Here is a 22,282-nt window from a genome sequence, read left to right on the forward strand (position 1 = left end):
TACTGGTCCACAAAATTTCCATATCACGGATTGTGGGCCAGACGGTTCATGTCACGCAATCGTTTTGTCGCTATACTGTCGGTCCTGCAGATGGAGAATCCTCGCACTGACAAGGACCGAGAGGCTGACCCTTTGAGAAAAGTTAGAGGCCTCGTTGATGCCATGCGCCTCAACTGCATCAAATATGGTCAGCCCCATGCCCGTGTCTCACTTGACGAGCGAATGGTCAAAGCCAAAGGCTGTTTTGGCTTTAGGTATGTAGAAGTTTCTAACATAAAAATTGGGAATTAATTAAATTTGTTTTTGCTGTTATTAGACAATACATAAAGAACAAACCCGTCAAGTGGGGAGTGAAGTTGTATTGTGTATGCGATTCTATCTCCGGCTACACATACAACTTCGAGATATACACGGGCAAAGAGCGACAAACATCGGATGCGGCGACGACAGCAGCAACAACATCAGCTGCAACAACAACTGCAGCAACAACATCAGCTGCAACAACAACTGCAGCAACAACATCAGCTGCAACAACATCAGTTGCAACTACAACATCAGCTGCAACAACAACTGCAGCAACAACATCAGTTGCAACTACAACATCAGCTGCAACCACATCACGATCGGCTGGCTCGGCTCGGAAACGACGGAAGACGACACGTCAACCAGCGGATGACACAAGTGTGATCCATCGTACAGTCATGCGTATGATGGATCCTCTCCTTGATCAGGGGTACACTGTATACACAGATCAATTCTACACATCTGGACCTCTGTTCAAGGAGCTTTACAGTCGGGGTACAATGGCTTGTGGTACCGTCCAGGAAAACAGGAAGGGTGTTCCTCAACATTTCAAAAACCCACGTGTCTTTGGGAAGTCACCACGAGGTAGCCATAGCAAATAAGTTTATTAGCAAATACAATTATAGTTTTCTTTTAGGTTCATTCCGCTATGATCGTGACAACGAATTGTTGATCATTCAGTGGGTGGACCGGAACGTGGTGACGGTAATGAGCACCCTTCATTCTGGACACCTCTATACTCCCTGCGAACGATTTACCAAAGATCGTGCAAAGTATGAGGGGCACCACAAGATAACCATTTTCAGACCTGAGGCTATTGGCGATTACAACATACACATGGGCGGAGTCGATAAGTCCGACCAGATGATTAAATATTATGAAGTCCTTCGCAAGAGCCTCAAGTACTGGAAGAAGATCTTTCTGCACATGATTGACTTAGCCGTATTCAACAGCTACATCATGTTTACTGCCCTTCAACAAGAACATCCTCAAGATCCACTTCTCAAGAGGAAAGGGCAGTATACGCAGAAAGACTTCAGGTGTGAGCTTATGCGAGGGTTGGCTGGAATCGATGTCGACGAACCTGTACCACGGTATTGTGCATCAACCCAAAGAGTGGTACAGGTTCGGCCACACGTAGATTACCAACATCAGCAACACATACAAACACTACAACAACAAATGCATCAACAACAAATACAACATCAGCAAGCCATACAAACAATGCAACAACAACAGCATCAACAACAAATACAACATCAACAACACATACAACAACAACAACAAATGCACCAACAACAACTGCAACAACTACAACAACAACACCTCTTGGAACGACAACAAATAGAACAACGAATACAACTCATACAACAGCAACAACAACAACAACAACAACTCTTACAGCAACAACAACAACAGCAACAGCAACAGCAAAACCCTCGGTATAGCTCACACATCCCGATTGTAGCAGAGCGGTCAGTACGTTGCATTGTTTGCTCCAGCGCAGGTAGAAAAAACACCAAAACCCGCTATAGGTGTCAAGAATGCAACGTACCCCTCTGCGTGTCATCCGCTGACAGACATTGTTTTATGACATATCATTCTTGATTGCTTTTGACATATCATTCATAATTGCTAATATATTATATGTATTTGTGTACATATTTGTATAAATATTTGTATATATATTTGCATATATATATTTGTATATATGCATTATGTTTGCTGTATATATTTCCACTGGCAAGTAGAGTTAGTTTTATATAATGTCAATATAAACAGTGTGTACAGCCTAAATTTTTTACGTATAAAATATAGATGTGTTCAGTTGAAAGTTTTGCTGTCGAGTAATTAGAGTAGCATCAACAAGTCGAAATCAAATATTGAAACTGTTGCTAATAGTTACAAAAACTGTATCATTTGAAAGCGCAATTAAGTTACTTGTAGTTGATGCTCTAATTGCATTGAATTTGGATTTATTGCCAAAATGTAAGAAGTCCAGTTATTACTTAATTTAATTGTGAAATTTCTACTTAGACGACACTGCCAACCACTTCTTTTACCTTTTCTCCTTTTATTCCAGGAACGCCAAAAACACCTGGAATAACAGTAAAGATTGATTTGCTCTGTAGTGAGCCACAGTAGTCTTGGTACAGACATGCAATCTCTTACCAGAATTGCAACCATTTCCTTTCTACAACAGAAATCATTATGCTTTTAGTGACATGCAGTCACGACGACATGTGTGTCAACGTTACCATTTCTTCTTGTGACGCCACGTTGGCGCTCAGTAGCAGTAGCAGCAACAGCACAGAGAGGCGCATTGTCATCAAAGAAAAATGCTAAGACGTTTCAAAGAAATCCGATTGTAACACTGGTACTGATTGCTGACCGTCTAGATTGTTATTAGTCAGAATGTCACGGAGCATGTTACATCATACTTCGTTGCTAAATGGAAAATACGGTAAAGTTTGTTCCGATGAGTTTACCCCTGAAGCGTAGGCAGCTATCGCCCGTGGTAATTGGAACGATAATGTACACTGTTTACAGATATAGGTTGTATACACGGAGAGTGGCTCAACGCGCTACCACAAACTAACACTAAGTTCAAGCAATCTCCTGCTTCCGCACAGTCCGTACTTTTCGTAGAAAGACATTCTTGCAAGAAGAAACCAACTCCCGGAGTAGTAGTCATCTCTGTCGTGGGCAAAGGTGTTGTTGACTAGAGATCAATTAACCGAGGGCGTGTTTGCTACTGCATAGTGTAACCAATCAGTTTACAACAGGAATGGTCCTACAGTAGCCCTGCTTGAAAGAGCGGGTCTACCTATTGATATTCATCTTGTCGAAACATTCCAGTCTGACCTTACTGCGTATCACAGCAACAAATCAAAGAAGATTGATCTACTTTGTGTTTGTCTGCTTTGTTTGAAATTGCGGATAGCGACTGAAAATTTCTGATGGCGATTGCATGTTTCAAAGCTAGTGGCCAGCTTTGGTAAAATCTGCTACGTCTGCGACGCTAAGCGGCTTGCAGGCTCTGGACAGTCAAATTGCACTTGTGTAGCTAGATAGCTAATCTTTTTTACTGCTGAGTGGCAACATTTTACACTGTGTTGTAACGTGACACTCTGTAGCAGGCAGGTTGGACTAGTGCTGCAATGGTGTGACAGCATCTTATTAATACTCACTTCCGCGACTTCACGTTTGTACTGCACAAGTGTACATGTTGCTAGGATCAACAACACAAACACAGCTGGTAGCAACACACTTGTAGGTGTGTTCACACTAAATTTAGGTGTGTTCACACCGGGTGTTTTCACATTATGGTTTGCAAACCATAGCGTGCTGGGTTTTGATTTGCGTAATACGAGAAAATAAATTAGCATACAGTACAAACCTGTGTTCAGACCGGACTGCGTTTGATTACCGGGTTTTCAACCTAGCACGCTATTGTGATCCATTGTTTGAGCAGAAATCTCTACACGTTGCGTCTGACAACAGAGTTAGAATACTCTGCATGACCAAACGACACAACAGTTCGGTACTCTGTGCTAGCACTGCGATAGCGACGAAAACGACGTCATCTGTCATCTTAAACTGTAAATCAATAAATTTTAGCGTCTGACTACGTTTGTCTTTTACGCAGAGCTGCTGTTCGGTTTCCGTAAGTTACTGTGAAACAGCATTAAGGTCATAACAAAACATTGCGAGTGGCAACAATAAAATAAATAGACACGGTCGGGCGGAAAATTATTTTTTGTTCCTTGTATTTAGAAGTTGTGGTCTATGCGTGTTCACTATTGATTTGGACACCATGATAAAATAAATTTTGATGGAAAATTATCATAAACAGGTATATCACAGGGTACGGTAGTACTCTGTATGTAGGGAGTGCCCAGGTTTTGGAGCGTTCTTGGGGCGTGGTAGTCTTTTTGCCCGCCTGGAAAACATAGTATATAAAGATTAAAAAATTTTCCAAATTATGGAAATAAAATTTTCGCACGTCGTGTACTATATCCTATTTTTTGTTTTGGTCAGCAATCATCTAACAACCTAGAAAACAGTTGCTAGCCTCGGAGGCCCATGCGCCAATTTTCTTCTTCTTCTTCTTCTTCTTCTTCTTCTTCTTCTTCTTCTTCTTCTTCTTATTCTTTTCCAGAGATATCTCTTTTCATACGTTGCATACGGCTGTAAATCTTAGAAAGCGCATGAGAATTACCCGAACTCTATGCTTTTGTTGATGAAAAACAAAAGGAATGTTAAAAAAATTGTGTTTCTTTTACGCAGATTTGATCCTTCGACCGGCATCAACGCTGTTGCACAGTTCTGGCCAATCACAGAGCAGTACTTGCGATGCTTGTCCATCAACTATGCCCAAAGAGTTTAGGAAAGAGTCTACCACCAGAACTGTGTAATTCGATCAGGTTTGCCATGGTCAGGTCTAGTCTAAAATTTCTTGCGATCTACGTCGCACACAGGAGTAAAAATGGCAAGTAATTATGCACACAGCAAATGTATACGGGAACCCAACATTTCCAACGTATATCCCGTATGTGATAATCTTTGGCTTTGACTACTAAGCCACGTTCTGTTCCAACTGTCGCTGCATATTCAATTGTACACGCACGGAAAAAAGAACAATGCAAGGGCACTAAAAATTAGGATCTATATTCGTGCAACGTGTGCTAGGATACCATGGTACCGTAAGTATACCTCGTAGACCTCTAGACCACTTGAGTAAACTACCTCTGAATTAAGTCTAACGAAAGCTGTTACATATAAACAGGTTTAATTAACTCTAATGAAAACGCTCTGAATCTTAGGCATGCTTATAAAAGTCTTACAGGTCCTAATGAAGACCGTGCAAAATACATGCAGTTGATCTAGACCTCTGCGTGCTTGGAAACCAGTCGCAGAGAAGCTCGAACTAAATTGCATACTCGATCAATATGCTACGTCCTTGTACATGACTTCGCGCAGAAACTCTGACATGGACATGTACGTAAACATAAATTTCCAGACTTTCCAAAATATTGACCCGGTCGTCCGTTGCAAATATCAACTGTTTTGTTGTGGCCATAAACTGTATTTCAATGCCGTTTATGTATTAGTTTTGGAATTGTGCTTTGGGAGATATGGTCACGCGCGTGTGGCTTTCCGTTCGAGCAGTAATCGGTTTGGATTCGAGGTTAAAGCGGCAGTAGAAAGAGGCGGGCGTTCCTTCATTCCAGACGATTGCCTGGACGTGTATGCGACCGTTATGCAAGCTTGCTGGGCTGAACGTGTTCGCGGACGACCGTCGCTTAGTGAAATTGTCCGCTGTCTGGACAAATGCATCTGAACGATGTATGCTGAAGTAACTATAAGCACGTTATTACTTGAAACTCCATTGCTTTTCAAGCTACTTGCAATTAATGCTGTAGTTACTTTGAATTTAAGCTAACTGCTAAATATAAGTTGCCTTGGGAGTTCAGAATTTAATTAAGCTACTAGGGAAGTTTCTACCTAGTCAACACCAACGACCACTTGTTTTACCCTTTTCTCCTTTTATTCCACGGATGCCAGAAACATCTTCAATAACAGAGTAAACATTGATTTGTTCTGTAGTGAGCCACAGTAATTTTGGCACAGTACAGACACGCAACTTTTAAAAGAATTGTAGCCAATTCCTTTCTACAACAGAAATAGTTATGCTTTTAGTGACATGGCATTCACGGCGACATGTAGTTTATCAACGTTACCATTTTTTTTCTTGTGACGCCGCGTTGGCGCTTAGCAGCAGTAGCAGCAACAACCGAAAGAGGCGCATGCATCGTCGTGAAAGGAAAAGTGCTAAGACGTTTCAAAGAAATTGGATTGCAACACTGGTACTGATTGCTGGCGGTTTACATTGCTATTAGTCAGAATGTCACGGGACATTACGTCATAGTCCGTTACCAAAATAGAAGATACGATCCAGTACGTTAAGATTTAATGATAAGGTGACATAATGGCTCACAAGCTACGCATGCGCAATGTCAAAGTGACGTCACAAACTGCTAGATCAGGAGACATTTGAGCACGTAGTAACCCGCGACGTCGTAACGATCCGCAATGGAAAGCAACGCTTATCCTGCCGAGAATAGCGGCTATGACCAGCCACCACCGAGCTACTACCCACCTCATGATCAGCAACTTCCCCCACCGAATCCTTACACTGTGCAACCCCAGCCGACGATGTGTCAGCAGCAACCGCAACCTATGATGGGCTATACACAGCAGGTATAAAATGCTTTTTCTCAATAATTTCTTGGTGTTTAATTAATGATGCGATCGTGTCATTCCAGACGGTCTACAGTGCCCCGCTCGTGAAAGACTACATGCTGCTGTCTCTCGTTACATTGGTGTGTTGTTGTTGGCCAATTGGAATTTGCGCTCTGTTGAGCTCGATGAGGGTGAGACACATATTTAATTAAGTTATTTAATGTAACGTGTAAGTATGTTTAATGTTCCGGTGCTTAGGTTCGAGAATCTCTGAGAACGAATGACCGCTCTGGCGCGGAGGAGGCCTCAGGGACTGCCCGCACGTTGAACATCGTTGGAATTGTCGTTGGTTCTCTCATCGTGGTCGGTGTTATTGTCGCAGTGATAGTGACCAGGATCACTCTTTGCTCAGAGCTTGATCTCTACCATCACCGCTGCTGATTGGAGCATTTTCTCTTGTGTTATTGTGTTGACACTAGCCTGACTGCTTGTAAGGATATAGATGGTAGTACCTACGCACGCATTGTGTGTGTGTGTGTGTGTGTGTGTGTGTGTGTGTGTGTGTGTGTGTGTGTGTGTGTGTGTGTGTGTGTGTGTGTGTGTGTATAGTTAACCCCGAAAGTGTAGGCATCTGATGTCGGTGGTAACTGGAATCGGTACTGTACACTCTTTACAGATCTAGGTTGTACATGTGGAGAGACTCAACGTTCTATACTACAAACTAACTTTCAGTTTCAATCAATCACGCATTTAGTCCGTCTACCTTTCCTAGAAAGACATTCTTGCCAGAAGAAAACCAACTCCCGGAAATAATCAACTCTGTTGTGAGCAAAGTTGTTAGTAGAGAACAACCGAGGCCGTGTGTTCACACTAGCTATGGTTTGGAACTGGGTTTGCTACTGCATAGCATAACCAATCAGTTTACAACAGGAATGATCCTATAGCCAAGTATACTACAATTGCCATATCCGCAACTCCACCATTTAAATCAACAACTACTATGTTTGGTTTGAGGTGGAACCAAATATGCGTTTACCCTAATTAATAAATTTGCAAGAATTGCGTTAGAATGAACTTCTCATACTAACGCAAGCAAATCGCTACTTACATTTTCCCGCAACTGCCTCATGTGCCAGTATTGTAGCTACGCCTCTGACGACATAGTAGTATGATGCAATATGTAATCCGGGCATCGTCATTGTGTTTGCGCATGCTCACGATCACAACTAAAATTATGAAGAAGACGGTAGCTGGCGCTACAGAGGGAAGGGAGCTAAAGAAGACAAGGAGATCGACTCGTCTGCTGTCTAAACGTACTGCTGTACAACTAAACAAGGAAGAGACAGAGCGCGACAACAAGGAAGAGACAGAGCACGACGATAAACCTGAAGAAGTGACGTTCATCCAGGGTGCGGCGCAGGCGAAGGAGGAGAGACAACTTGTCACTAACGCAGCTATTAAGTATATCTGTTGGTTGAGCTTTTTTGGAGTTATGACCTAATTATTGTCTTGATCAACCCAATAAATGAATTAGCAGATTGGTGCATGATGCCGGTATTTACTGTGGATGTTTGTCTGTCTGTTGGTCTGTCTGTTGGTCTGTCTGTTGGTCTGTCTGTTGGTCTGTCTGTTGGTCTGTCTGTTGGTCTGTCTGTTTGTCTGTCTGTTTGTCTGTGTATTTGTCTGTCTTTCTGTGTGTCTGTCTGTGTTGATGCAAGTTGTTTATCTGTTTGCATTTTTGCTGTTCTGTTTACTTTATCCATCGTTTCTGTTTGTTGTTCTGATTTTTATGCCCAATTGCTTTGTATCTGTTTGTTGGTTTGTACATCGATCTGTCTTACTGCTTGTGTGTGTGTGTGTGTGTGTGTGTGTGTGTGTGTGTGTGTGTGTGTGTGTGTGTCTGTGTCTGTGTGTCTGTGTGTGTGTCTGTGTGTGTGTCTGTGTATGATTTATGTATTGTATTGGAAGGTGCTTTGTTAATGGTGATATAGAAAATCTAGCCTTTTATTTGAAAACCCACTGTACATAGCCACATGTATATTCATTCTGCCAGCAAAAGTTAATGCATGTCGCTCGTCTGCCTTGTATTCTGTATCTGTATTTGTCTGCCTTTGTGTAGCTGTGTGTTTATTGGGCAATCTGTTATTAGTCAGTGTTTTTGTTATTAATAAATAATACCTATGTATTGTTAGTCTTTATTTCTTCTTTTCTATCATTTTGATTATTTTGCTTTTTTGATTTGTATTACACGTGTATCGAAGTCTGATGCAATTTAGATGCTTGCACATATTTTTCCAGTTAACTTCTCACGTTGTTTCTGTTAACAGAACTTCAGAAACACTGCGCAGAAAGAGAAGAGGGTTGGCAGAGAGAAACAGACTCCAGAAGGTAAAATTAGAATGAAACGCTGCTTTGTAAGATCATTTATCACATGCTGATGATAGGAGGCAAAAAGAGCAAATGCAATGCAACGTCTTCCTGACGAAATCTTAGAGGCAGTAGCTAGGAAACAGCAAGAGAGTACAGAAGACAGTTCATTGCAAAACCAGGAGAGTTCAGACGACGAAGATGACGGCATTGTCCGCACGACTGACACAAATGTCAACCAGTGAGACTGTTTTGTGTTGGTACTATTGTTATGTGTAATGTTGACACTAGGTTTTTGATTTACAGGGTAGACCATCAATCTTTTGATGTGGTTACTGTAGATCAGGTAGTGAACAAGCCAAGAAAGCTAAACACTCATGCATTGAGTTTCAAGCAGAAACATTTGTATGGTGATCGTTTGAAGAGAGTAGATGGTAAGCCGATTGGGGCGTGGTGATACCTACATGTTGACTTAAGTAGGTAAATATGTATATCATGTTTTTTACGTTTATAACATATGACCTTATGGAAACCTTAGACTCATATGAGTGCAGGAAATAATAGGTTATATTTGTTCTTAAAGAAGAACTCTCACCAAATACTAAAACTTGTTGAAAGAAAGATACAAGGCCTGGTATCTTCCTGCAGGAAACCTACGGTCCAGACAGCCACAGAAGCAGAGAGTCAGCAGCAAGTTGTTCAGACGATTCTCCATATGTACACAAAGCCTTACTCTCTTAAAGTAACTACTTTAGGTGAACCATACCAAGTGCTCCTAGCACCCAAAATTCAGCGAGACATGATTTATAAACTGTTCTAAGAAGGGTCTCCTTCTGAGGCTTCATGGTTGTATTGACACAGCCGATACTTGCGTGATAATTTGGGGTCCCAGTTTGCTTTAGTCAATAAATCACAACTGGACACCATGTGTGTCACAATCCTTACTTTGAAATGTGCACAGGTATCGGTCTTCCTTGCTAACCAACAATCGGAATTACGCTCATGTCACATACGGGTACTAAACAAGCTCATGCAGCTAATTTCAATGCTTTATTTCTTTGTTACATTAAACTTCTGCAGTAGACGGTTGCAAAGGGTTATGTCATGAAGTGACAGCTTTCATCTGAGAGATTGTTGATTTGGTGAGAGTTACACTTTAAAGGAGAACTCTCACCAAATAGTAAAACTTGTTGAAAGAAAGATACAAGGCCTGGTATCTTCCTGCAGGAAACCTACGGTCCAGACAGCCACAGAAGCAGAGAATCGGCAACAAGTTGTTCAGACGATTCTTCGTATGTACACAAAGTCTTACTCTCTCGAAGTAACTACTTTAGTTTTAATCATACCAAGTGCTCCTAACGCACCCAAAATTCAGCGAGACATGATCTATGAGCTAATCCAAGAAGGGTCTCCTCTTGAGGTTGTATTGCCATAGTCGATACTTGCGTGAAAGCTTTGGGGTCCCACTTTGCTTTAGTTAATAAATCACAACTGGAGATCGTATGTCTCACAATCCTTACCTTGAAATGTGCACAGATATCGGTCTTCCTTGCTAACCAACAATCAGAGGTACGCATACGCCACATACAGGTACTAAACACGCACACGCATGTAATTTCAATGCTTTATTTCTTCGTTACGGTAAACTTCTGCAGTAAACGGTTGCAAAGGGTTGTGTCATGAAGTAACAAGTTTCATCTGAGAGATAGTAGATTTTGGTGAGAGTTCTCCTTTAAAACGTGTACAGTTGTTCGGTCCTGTTTACATGGCACAGTGGTTCACGGAATTGTAGTTTAAATGTTTGAATGGAAATCTTAAATCAACATTTTGAGTACTTATAAATCTTGAGGTAACTATTTCCAATTTACAACCCAGAGCGTATAGCGGGATTATCACAATGCATGCTACATGATGAAATACTTTTAAACCTTTTAGTACGAAACTTTATTTAACTGACTGTGATGTTCACAAGAGTGTCCTCGGGATGTTTATAAGGCACAGCGGAAATACCACGCCCACCCTAAATTTTGTTCCCACCCATTCCAATTTTTATGGCACGGCCTCCATAAGCGCTTTAGTGCAGGTTTGCTTACACTGAGATTCTACAAACAGAAGCCAAGGCATGGTGGAGCGCTGTACCTTTTGTATGCTGGAGACAACCCTGGTTGATTTGACAGCATATAAAATTATATTCGAATTAATTGATGTTAGTGGAAAGTGGACTATAAGGGTAGTGTGACATGTATTTGTATGGTGTGAAATTTTTGGGGTACGGAGAGGTCTTGGTTAGCGAGACTAGGGTAGGGGTAGGGTAGGGTTAGGGGTAGTGGTAGGGGTAGTGGTAGGGGTAGGGGTAGTGGTAGGGGTAGGGGTACAGTTATGGTCCAGGACCAATTACGGCAATATGAGACCAACTGTACCAAACCTAACTGGTACGGGGACTTGTTGTGGCAGCTATAGTTGGTCTCCCTGGACTAGTTGAGGTGAGATACCAACTATATCGTGATAGTCCAATGACTCTACACCTCGACGACTGCACACAACACCTGCGCATGGTCTCATTAAATTAGGTGAGTTTTGCAGCAGTATGAGTATGCCACTGTGTTTCTAGTATTTTTTGTTGCAAATGAAGCTATTTGGCACAAAGACTACCTATCCTTCTCAGACAGCTGTGTATAATCATGTCTTTGCATGTGACGTGCACGTCACCTTGTATCTCATGACTTATGGTATCTGCATTCTTGTAGCCTAAGCCAGCAGCCGAGGTTTTTTAGCACTTCAATACTTCTTTATTCATCTAACAGAAAGTAGACATGGACCTTAGTGTCTGTCAGTCTGTCTGTCTATCAGACTATATGTCCGTCTGTGTGTCTGTCAGTATGTTTGTCTGTCTGTCTGTGTGTCTGTCAGTATGTTTGTCTATCTGTCTGTGTGTCTGTCAGTATGTTTGTCTGTGTGTCTGTAGTTGTATGTGAGTTCTAGAGGATAAATTGATATTGTGCTGTTGAAATTTCTTACTTTGATTTCACTGACTGCTCTGTATGTCAGAATCATTTTATCACTTGCTTTGTGTCAAATGACTGATAGGATGGTTTGAGAAGAAACTAATTCTGATTGTTGTGTAGCAGATTTGTGTTGCAACTTGTTTTTATTGCCTAGCCGCATCCCCAGACTCTCTCGCGCTCGTGTTGTCTGGGCATCTGACAAGACTAGCACGAGAGAATCTGGGGACGAGGCTATTTATTCCCTACTGTAGAATTGTTTTGCACTATTCTTTTCAGCATTCTATTTGCAAATCTGAGTTAGATTGTCTTGCTTTAGGTCTAACCTTTATGTCACTAAAACTCAAACGTCATGGTCCTGCAGTCAACTTTCGACAAGTAAACTCATAGACTTCTTGTTTGCTCCTCTTGTCTAAGAACGTTATAAGCAAATTTAGTCATTGCATTGACGTTTTCGTGATGAGTTCAGCGTGCATGTGCATGAGGAGTAGTTGTTTAACATCATCCACATATTTACTGTCCTAATTAATTAATCAATTAACTAATATATAATTACTGTAATAATTAATTAACTAATTAATTAAATAATATATAATTACTGTCTTTAGTAATTAACTAGTTAACTAATTAACTGCTATATAATTACTGTCTTCATTAATTAACTAGTGAACTAATTAACTACTATATAATTACTGTCTTAATTAATTAATTAATTAATTAAGTAATATATAATTACTGGCTTTATTAATTAGCTAATTAACTAATTAACTACTGTCTTAATTAAGTAATTAAATAAAGAAATATAATTATTGTCTGTTTTAATTAATTAATTAATTAATTAATAAACTAATATATAACTCCTCTCTTAATTAATTATTAAATTTAATTAATCTTATAATTTATAGTCATTGCACTTTGGAAGTTTAGTTAAAATATATAAATTTAGAAATGGGTTAATATATTCTCGTTAGCATTGAAACCAACTTGTAATGTATTACACTTACGGTAGTTTTTCAAACGCGTTGATACGGGTATTTCTTAGCCGGTGTCATAGAAACCGGTCAGTCACGAATTGCACTCGTTTCATTGTCTCAACCGCGGCCATCATGAGTTGAATGAAAGCTTTCGATGTGGATTGTGAAACCGAACGATTTGATTGCCGTTGTATGGCGACGCACGAGCGTCGTGTGTGCTATTCTTTCTGTGGTCGTCGTGGCGTACGCGGCCACATTTGCTCCGACGAGCGCAGCATGTCTTACTCTCATCTACATTATGGACGCCTTCTATTTGCTCGACATAATTTTTCGTGCACGTCACGCCGCTCTGAAACGCAGAGGTATTATTGTAGAAAGTCGACGAGAAATTTTCAGGTCGTATTTGAGACGTGATGCCTTGCTCGATATGGTCGCACTCGTGCCTATTGAATTGTTATCGATGGCTGTTGATTTGGCAAACGGCATTCATGGAGATGTTGTGTTGATGAAAATGGGATTTTGTCGACTCAACCGATTGGTGAAGGTGATCAGAGCTTTCCTCGTTATGAGTAAGAATTTTTATTTTTTATTGCATGTGGCGATGATTGGGTATACGTATACAGCAGAGTTGAGGTATAGAAATTGAATTCTTCCGTACAAGCTGTTTATACATGTGCAGTTTTCGGTTGTCTCAATGTTTGCTGCCTGTGTCTGTCTGTCTGTCTGTCAATACATATTATTCATATTTGAATTAGGATGCAATAGCAAATGGTTAGCTACAATTGTCCTATGACAATAAAAGCAAGAGAAACAACTAACAACTAAATACAATATATATTTAACTACTGATTGGTTAAATGGGATCACATGATCCCTTTTCTAGAGAACATAAACGAGTCTGGGCACTTGGCCTGTCCCACCTAGGCATTACTGATTTTCTTCAGGAGTACATTGGCATTACAAATATTGCAATTGAATGGCAATTCTTTGACGCCAATATTCTTTAAACTCTGCCCTGTTTGATTTCCAAAGTTATCCTTTGATCGTTTTGACAAGTCATCTAAATAGGTCTCCGCCTTCTTTCCTCATCTTCCAAAATGTTCCAAGACTAGTGGAACCACTCTGTTTGTGTGTCTGTTTGTCTGTCTGTCTGTCTGTCTGTCTGTCTGCCTATCTGTCTGTCTATCTCTTAGTTCTCTATTGAATACGTCATCAAAACTATACGAGTCTGTATGGGATCCATGCAGCTAGTGGTCTATCAGTACAACAACTAACTAACAGACAATAACTATTGAATGAAGTTCCAAACTATTGTTGCTAACTAATATGATGTCCGAGATACTTCATTTTCTCTCTAGTTAGTCAGGAATTAGACTTCTGCAGAGTAATTGAAACCTTTTGCCTCCACAAGGCCTTGACCTCTGCCTCATTTTTCTTTCTACTTGTATCCCTGGATTAAAGTGCCAGTTTGTTCAAAAAATCTTCATCGTCTTTATCTTTGTTGGTCTGTCTGTCTGTCTGTCTGCTTGCTTGCCTTGTGCTTATCTGTTTGTCTGTCTGTCTGCAACAAATTCCTAGTGTAGATATCACAAGTATAAAATCTGTCTATATGAGAATAAAGCATCGGCCTATCTGTTTGTCTGTCTGTTTTTGTCTATTTGTCTGTCAGATAGTCATTTCAGATTTCTTTTCAGATTTTAGATTTCATACTGCACTTTTACTGTTCGATTAAAATGAAGTATATCCGCTGTCTGTTTGCGTTTTTGTCATTCTGTCTGTTGTCTGTCTGTCTGTGCGTCCATCATTTTGTCTTGCCGTCGGTCAGCCTGTCTGTTGTCAGTCCGTCTGTGTCTCGTACATACCCCATACATGTACCTGCCCCAGATTACATGCGCTGAACACATTTTCTGGCGAATCTTAGATGCAATCTATCAGCTTTGCTTGGTTTTGTCCTCAGATAGGCAAGCTAAATGCATAAATTTTGTGTAAGAGTCAATATTGGTAAACTGCGCACTCAACAAACGCATTGTATATGTCCTTTTACTTTTATAAGTCAACGTCTCTACACTTTGATGGTATTTCACTGTTACAGGTTACGAAGAACAACAACTTAACACAAACACTGCCGTCGCACGCTTGCTGAAGTCCCTCATGCTCGTCGGTGTTACCGTTCACATTGAAGCGTGTCTCTGGTACGGCTTTGCTTGCGACAGTCTCTCACATATCTGTGGAATCCGGCATTGGACACACTTACGACCATCCGGTATGTAATCCTTTATATCGCATATAAATTATTTTTATTTGTTTAGAAAAATATATATTAATAGAAAAATTATATAAAACTTTGACGATTGTTTTGGTGCATGTAGATGGAGATTAGTATTTTGTATTTTGCGCGTCCACAATATTGCGGTGGTATGTTTAGCCTCTAAGACTAGTTCACATGCCCTACGTTGGACCAACGTAACGTAATGTGACGTAACGTAACCTTCCTTACCTTAAGCTTGCGAGCGTCGTCTATGAACCAGGTGATGTTACGTTAGGATACGCTAAGTTACTTTACGGTACGTTACGTTAGAGTAAGATGGTGTTCTATTTCGATGTAAAGGCTAGTCTACAATATCAACTCTTACATTCACATCAACGTCAACGTCTGACGCTGACGTGAACGCTGATCCCGACGTCACAACGTTGATGTTGACGCTGGAATTGATACAAATTCTATTCCAGCGTAAACAGCAACCTCGGGTACTCAGCGTCAACCACAATCACGTGATTATATTCAACCAATCAAATCAAAGCACACATCCTGAACTAAACACATCTGGAATCAGCAGTGGATGAAGCGCCGGTGGAATCAGTCAGAACTACCTATGCTATTGGCCAATCCATTCGAATAATCTAAAAATCTTAGGACTGAAAGAAAATCTTCGTGAAATTTGATTTTGCTACCTGCGTCGCTAAATAAAATATTTTTAATCCGCCTCTATCTTCTTCCAGCTGTTTCAACTCTCTGGCAACAGAAGAGTCTTGTATAATAGTATGTTGAGCGCTCTGGACTCAAGCTTCGGACCATCTGATCTGTGCGTCGAGTCGCGAAAATAGATATTGTGAACAAGTTAAGGTCAACGTGTCAACGTCAATGTCAATATTGTGAACCAGGTTTAGCTTAGAAATCGAGTGCTGAATTGCTCAAACCCTATTGTTCAAACGTTCCGCTTCGTTATAGCAGAACGCCATCATTATCCAATGTACGTTAACGTAGCTTCATGTAGCGTCTTCTAACGTAACGTCACCTGGTTCACACATCATGCTTGCAATCGTCGTTTACGTTATGTCACGTCACGTTTCGTTGGTCCAGCGTAGGGTATGTGAATCCGCCTAACTTGCGTGAGTTCGTTTGGTTAAAATTATTTTGAGTAGATCTACGTATCGAGGCGTTGTATCTCTTATCTGATATTTGCTGTAGGTGTGAATTTTACCACCCTCAGTCAGACTGATCGCTACATCATATCACTGTATTGGGCCGTTGCCACGACGACCTCAACCGGGTGCGTACATTCATTCAATGACTGTGGTGTAGTGTTTGTTTGGAATTCGATGCTTTAGATATGGCGACATACATGCTGAGACGTTGGACGAGAAATGGATCTCGGTGTTTGGAATGCTCAATGGAGTCATAATGTTTGGTTTCATTCTGGGCGGTATGGCGTCGAGACTCACCACTGCGGGTGCATTACGAGCACGCTACAGACATCTTCTGGCGACTGTCAAGAAGCATTTGGTTAGTAACAGGAAGCCTGTTATAGGTATATGCTTGCATGTGGTAACATTTGAGTCTGAAAATACATGCGTCTTATAGGAAACATTTTGCAGAAGGAAAGTAGATTAAATGTAGTATGATTACGTTTACCGTTTCTATTGTGTGTGTGTGTGTGTGTGTGTGTGTGTGTGTGTGTGTGTGTGTGTGTGTGTGTGTGTGTGTGTCTGTGTGTCTGTGTGTCTGTGTCTGTGTGCGTGCGTGCAAGCGTGCGTGCTTGCGCAGCACAGAAAAGAGACTACATTGCAGTTCATATTAACAGATGTATCGGCTGTTTTAATCAAATATACGTAAATATATAATTAATTTTATGTACTGTTTCAGTATGTTTATGTGTGCATTTATTTTTGTGTAAAATTGTGAGTAAGTTTTGCTCAACTTGCATCCTTGTTGGATTTTGTATGTTTTCTTTTGTGCTTATTGACCATTTCTACGAACTAGTTTGTATTTATAACTTTGTAAATAGTGAGTCTGGAGCCAGAAAGATACCACCGAGAGAAAAATAGACATTTGTATTGCAGAGTTTCGGAAAAATTACTCTCCTCTTCTCTTTACCCTACAACGTAAACGTGGGTCTCCAAGTCGAGGATACACCCCCATGGCTCCAGAGTTATGGATACACCCCCACCGGCACATCATTCTGCATTGAATTGTACTAATGTGGTCTATAGTATGTAGCCACAGAAGTGTGATCAGTTGTGAAGAAAATTGCACCTTATATATTAGACAAAGCATGTGGTATCATTTCGACTCCAGACTCACTACTTTTTAAGTCCATGAATGTGACTGTTTAGCCTATCGATCTGTCTGTAGGTTGGTTACTGTATTATTAATTTTTTTTTGATTGTCTAGTAAATTCTAATTAATTTGAGTTCGTTAATTTCCTGTCATAGCAAAATGCCACATGTATGCATTTGTAAACACTTTTGTTGTGTACCATAAGAATCATATTTCTATTACCTATTATTTGTTCCATATACTTAACATATCTTTGGGTATCTAGATTAACAATTCCATCTCTAAGAAGCTATCTAACAAAGTCATCGACTACTATGAGTACATGGTAGGTGCCTATAGAATTGCGCGCTTATTTAATCCTAATTATTCAGTTCTATTGTGTTGTAGTGGTTCAGTAAGACAAGTGTACGATCGAAGGATCTATTTGCTGACCTGCCGAGAGCATTCCGTGCCGAATTGGCTCTCAACGGCAACCGACACGTCATTCGAAATGTAAGTAACAAACAACAACCATTTTAATTTCACACGGTCAGTGACTAGAGACATGCGAATAGACGTATAGATTAGTGCATGCAGTGGCGTAGAGTGGCATGGACTAGACCGGTGTTACAGCGATATGTGTTTCCCCGAGTTACAAGTTTCCCCGCACACATTTCCCTAGTGTTTTGTGTGTCCCCGCACACATATCACTGGACAGAAGACAAACAATGACGGGGATAAGTGTACTGTACTACATGCACTAGATAAACACACCTAGTGCTGTTTTTCTAAAGAATTCTAGCATTGCTACTTGAATTTAGACTATTAATTAAATATAGCTATGACAAGGAAAACAATTAATTAAAATCTCTGCCAATTATCTAAAATCCTAAAAATTAAATTTTGAATATTTGGAGCATGCGGTCTTGCCGTACTTTTGATGTAGACAGTCCAGTGATATGTGTGCAGTGACACAGAAAACACTAGGGATATATGTGCGGGAAAACTTGTAACCCGGGGGGGGGACACATATCACTGTAACACCGTTCTATAGTCCATCATATGTAGGCGTGGTCATAAAATTTTTGGACCGTAAATACGTGTAAGGACCAGTTCTGTATATAATGTATATACAGCCCTTTTTTCCAGTCTGGATCTGCCAATGATTCTACCGTATCAGTCAATTAGAAGTCAATAAAAATGGGCGTGTCCAATAAGATAGGCGTGCCTCTAGAAGTGGGCGTGTCTCGTAACATTGTGAAGTCTAGCCCTCGTTTCTAGAGGTTACGCTACGGGGTAGAGTGACATGGGCTAGACAGGCTCATCATTTGTAGGCGTGGTCGTAAAAATTGTAAATACGTGTAAGTACCAAAGTAGCTTAGCTGTGTATATAGTATCCTTTTTCCAGTCCTGATCTGCCATTGATTCTACCTTATCAGTCCATTAGAAGCCTTTTGAAGTGGGCGTGTCTATAAAATAGTTGTGCCCCATAGCATTGTGTAGTTTAGCCTCCTTCCCATTTCTACACGTCACGCTACGCCTTTTAACGTGTTTGTATCATGTTAGTTTTAGATAAGGAATGCACCTAAGTGGAGGTGACACTTATAACAAGAAAATTAATACCTGTAATCACTGATCCAGGATGAGTTATGTATTTTCTATTACAAAAAATTAATTATTAATTAATTTTATCAAATGTCAATAATTATTTTAGTTGTTTGTTGTTTCAGACTAAAATACTTGCTAACACGAGTGCTGGGTTTCGGAGAATGCTAGCCATGAAAGTGAAGTCGCATTTCTTCATCCCCGGTCAAATGGTCGTCAATCGAGGAGACATCGGACAGCAGCTGTGGTACCTCGATCATGGTACGTTAGAGGTAAGCAAGGCAAACACCAATTTAGTGGTTGCACGGGAACGGGCAATCAAATTAGTTACAAAATGAATTATTTGCGGGAATTCACTTTTGAATCTTTTCGAGCGTTTTACTCGGAAAATACATTTTGACGATTTTATATCATATTCAGACCTATACGTGTACAGTACTAACATATACCCAGCATTATACATTATACACAAATCTTTGCGAATCGCGAGAACACACACACACACACACACACACACACACACACACACACACACACACACACACACACACACACACACACACACACACACACACACACACACACACACACACACACTCACACATACAACACACACACACACACACACACACACACACACACACACACACACACACACACACACACACGCGCACACTCACACACACTCACGCACACATACATTCCATACCTGTTTGCTTAGATCTTTCATCAGGATATTTTTCAATTTTTTGGTCTGTTCTCAAATTTTCTTTTCTATATCTCTTTCATGTCTGTCAATCTGTTTGATAATGTTATTGTATACTACAGGTACTGGATGAAGATGATACAACACCAATCGTAAGTCTTCAGAGCGGGCATGTGTTCGGAGAGGTTGGTCGTCAAACGTCGCGTGGTAACTCAATTTGCTTGCTTTACAATGTACGTGCAGGTCAATCTTGTATATCGCATCCCAAGGACGTGCTCTATTCGTGCTGTGACTTACTGCGACGTCTTAACTGTGACCAGGTCCGATCTGTTGGCCGTTCTTAAGCATTATCCTCAAGGTATCAAATTTTATTAATATTTTCTAACTAGGAAGGTGGAGATGATGCGTACTAGTGAATATTTACAAATCCAACCTGCAAGCTTTTCTTGTTTCTTTAATGCTTGAAATTTAACTTATCTACGAGCACAATTTACCGTAAAAGATAAACATTGGCAGATTTGTTGGTTTGCTATGGCGGTTTGCTATGAAAATGATGGACGAAGCATATTGGCGGATTATATTTATGCTGTCGGACATAGCTACTTGATAAAGTCTTACCCTAAGTAGTCATGAAAGAGATTGTGATTGACAGCTGTGTTCATGGCTCACATTTCCCTAGCTTGCTGGTCTCCAACTACTGCCTAGTGATGAAGAACTGCTTTCAGTGCAAAGAACGGGACCCTCGTGAACGTGACAGTCCACCTTCCATATTCTCATGGCCTCTTTCATATTTCTAGGCACAACAGGTGGCAAGCAGTGATTAATAACTATCTTGTGGCCTTATGAGCATGACGTACCACCACATCGCTATATGATAACATATCTCGGTTGGCCAAATTAATTGTGGATTTATTATTGACGGTCTCTGAAGAAAGCGCCAATCCGCCTCGCCAATATTTCATCTTATACGGTAATAAGTTTTGTCTTGGTTTTGTTGTAAATATAGCTATAACCAATTTCGGACACCTACAGTTTGGGTGATACAAATTGCCGCTAACGTCAATCCATCATTGTCTGGTGTACAATACGACGCTGATGACGCTAGCCAGGACGCTGGCGAGGACGCTAGGCAGGCGTCATATTGTAAACATTTGCGCACATCGCGTCGCGAGCGTTCTCGGCGCTGTCAGCGTCGTCAGCGTCACCGATGCTAGAGTTGATTCAAGTTCAACTTGGGCGTAAAGCTAGGTTTACAATATGAGGCTACCGACGACGTAGGCGAGTACGCTAGCGGCGATGCTCTGGCAGGCATCATATTGCAAACACTCACACGTCGCGTCACGAGCGTCGTCAGCGTCGTGGCCGACTCTAGAGTTAAGCTAGGTTTACGATATGACGCTAGCGACGCTAGCGATGACCCTAGCGACGACGCTCAGGCAGGCGTCATATTGTAAACACTCGCACGTCGTGTCACGTACGTCGTCAGCGTTGTGGCCGAAGCTAGAGTTAAGCTAGTACCCCATTCACACGAGCTCTCCTAACCGGGCCAGCGCGGGCTGGCACATGTCAGCGCTGAATGAAATCGTCGTGTGAATGCGGGCCAAGCCAGGTGACGGCTACGCATGCTCAATACATACGAAAATGGCGTGGTCAGAACACGAGACCTTGTACCTTATAGCTTGGTGGGTGAGGACAGCATCCTGGTTTAAATTGAAGGCTGTGCTAGAAACAGGGAAGTTTACATCAAATTAGCGGAACAAATGAAGGAAGCGAGATACTCACGAACTAGCCTCGGCCTTCCAGACCCGTGGAACACCAATTCAAAATCGTCCTCCTACACGGGTCTGGGAGGCCGAGGCTACTCACGAACGGGTGTGCAGTGTCTCTACAAACAACATAGCTAGCGTGCGTACCAAGGAACACGCTTACTATACCGGCTGGCTCGCTTTTCTCTACACATCGTGTGAACAAGAGCTAGCTAGCTCGGGCTGGCTCGGCTCGGCTCGGCCCAGTTTGGAACTGTGCTCGTGTGAATGGGATATAGGTTTGCAATATGACGCTGGCGACGCTTGCCAGGACGATAGCGATGACTATAGCGATGACGATAGCGACGACGCTCAAGCAGGCGTCAAATTGTAAACACTCGCACGTCGCGGCACGAGCGTCGTCAGCGTCGCCGGCGCTAGAGTTATTCAAGTTCAACTCCTTGTCTAAACCTGAAGTGCTCTATTGTCTACCGCTAGCGCGTGTCTTTGATCGACAAATTGGTGATCAAATCCGGGAGTGAAATAAACTTAAATAGACTATGGAAGAGAAGCCTACTGAAAGAGTCTACATGTAGGTACGGCTGCTTGCTGCAAGTTGCGACTGATCAAGTCACGGTAGCCTAGAGATGCGAGGCGCAAGAAAAACGCTTGGAGAAACCGGGCTCCCATCAGCAGGCTGCCAAATAATGTGGAAACGTCTCCGCGACAATTTTTAGAAATGAAAACCAAATCACAGAGTTTTATATTCATGGTAGACGATTATGATGAGCATGCGC

General features: G+C 41.3%; 3 protein-coding genes across 3 annotated transcripts in view; all 3 read left to right on the top strand.

Moving 5' to 3' along the window:
- The first annotated feature begins 1,130 nt into the window (after positions 1 to 1,130).
- LOC134181607 (putative cyclin-dependent serine/threonine-protein kinase DDB_G0272797/DDB_G0274007) lies at positions 1,131 to 2,094 on the top strand. Its single transcript, XM_062648873.1, has one exon. It carries the CDS (start codon positions 1,141 to 1,143, stop codon positions 1,909 to 1,911), a length of 771 nt encoding a protein of 256 aa, XP_062504857.1. The 5' UTR covers positions 1,131 to 1,140; the 3' UTR covers positions 1,912 to 2,094.
- A 5,667-nt stretch (positions 2,095 to 7,761) lies between these two features.
- On the top strand, positions 7,762 to 12,367 carry LOC134181301 (nucleolar protein 7-like). The gene is made up of 5 exons (XM_062648548.1): positions 7,762 to 8,010; positions 8,877 to 8,937; positions 8,994 to 9,157; positions 9,223 to 9,350; positions 12,238 to 12,367. The coding sequence occupies exons 1-5, from the start codon at positions 7,784 to 7,786 to the stop codon at positions 12,306 to 12,308; spliced, it is 651 nt and encodes a 216-aa protein (XP_062504532.1). The 5' UTR covers positions 7,762 to 7,783; the 3' UTR covers positions 12,309 to 12,367.
- A 645-nt stretch (positions 12,368 to 13,012) lies between these two features.
- LOC134180765 (uncharacterized) overlaps positions 13,013 to 22,282 on the top strand; it is a 40,390-nt gene continuing 31,120 nt past the window's right edge. Inside the window, exons 1-9 of the mRNA XM_062647951.1 lie at positions 13,013 to 13,461; positions 14,985 to 15,155; positions 16,362 to 16,443; positions 16,502 to 16,676; positions 17,716 to 17,775; positions 17,838 to 17,942; positions 19,160 to 19,306; positions 19,863 to 19,925; positions 19,984 to 20,098. Of these exons, the coding sequence (XP_062503935.1) occupies positions 13,047 to 13,461; positions 14,985 to 15,155; positions 16,362 to 16,443; positions 16,502 to 16,676; positions 17,716 to 17,775; positions 17,838 to 17,942; positions 19,160 to 19,306; positions 19,863 to 19,925; positions 19,984 to 20,098 (1,333 nt within the window). The 5' untranslated portion in view covers positions 13,013 to 13,046. The remainder of the gene's footprint in view (positions 13,462 to 14,984; positions 15,156 to 16,361; positions 16,444 to 16,501; positions 16,677 to 17,715; positions 17,776 to 17,837; positions 17,943 to 19,159; positions 19,307 to 19,862; positions 19,926 to 19,983; positions 20,099 to 22,282) is intronic.

The sequence above is a fragment of the Corticium candelabrum genome, chromosome 6 (genome assembly GCF_963422355.1).
Source record: "Corticium candelabrum chromosome 6, ooCorCand1.1, whole genome shotgun sequence".
Taxonomy (NCBI): Eukaryota; Metazoa; Porifera; class Homoscleromorpha; order Homosclerophorida; family Plakinidae; genus Corticium; species Corticium candelabrum.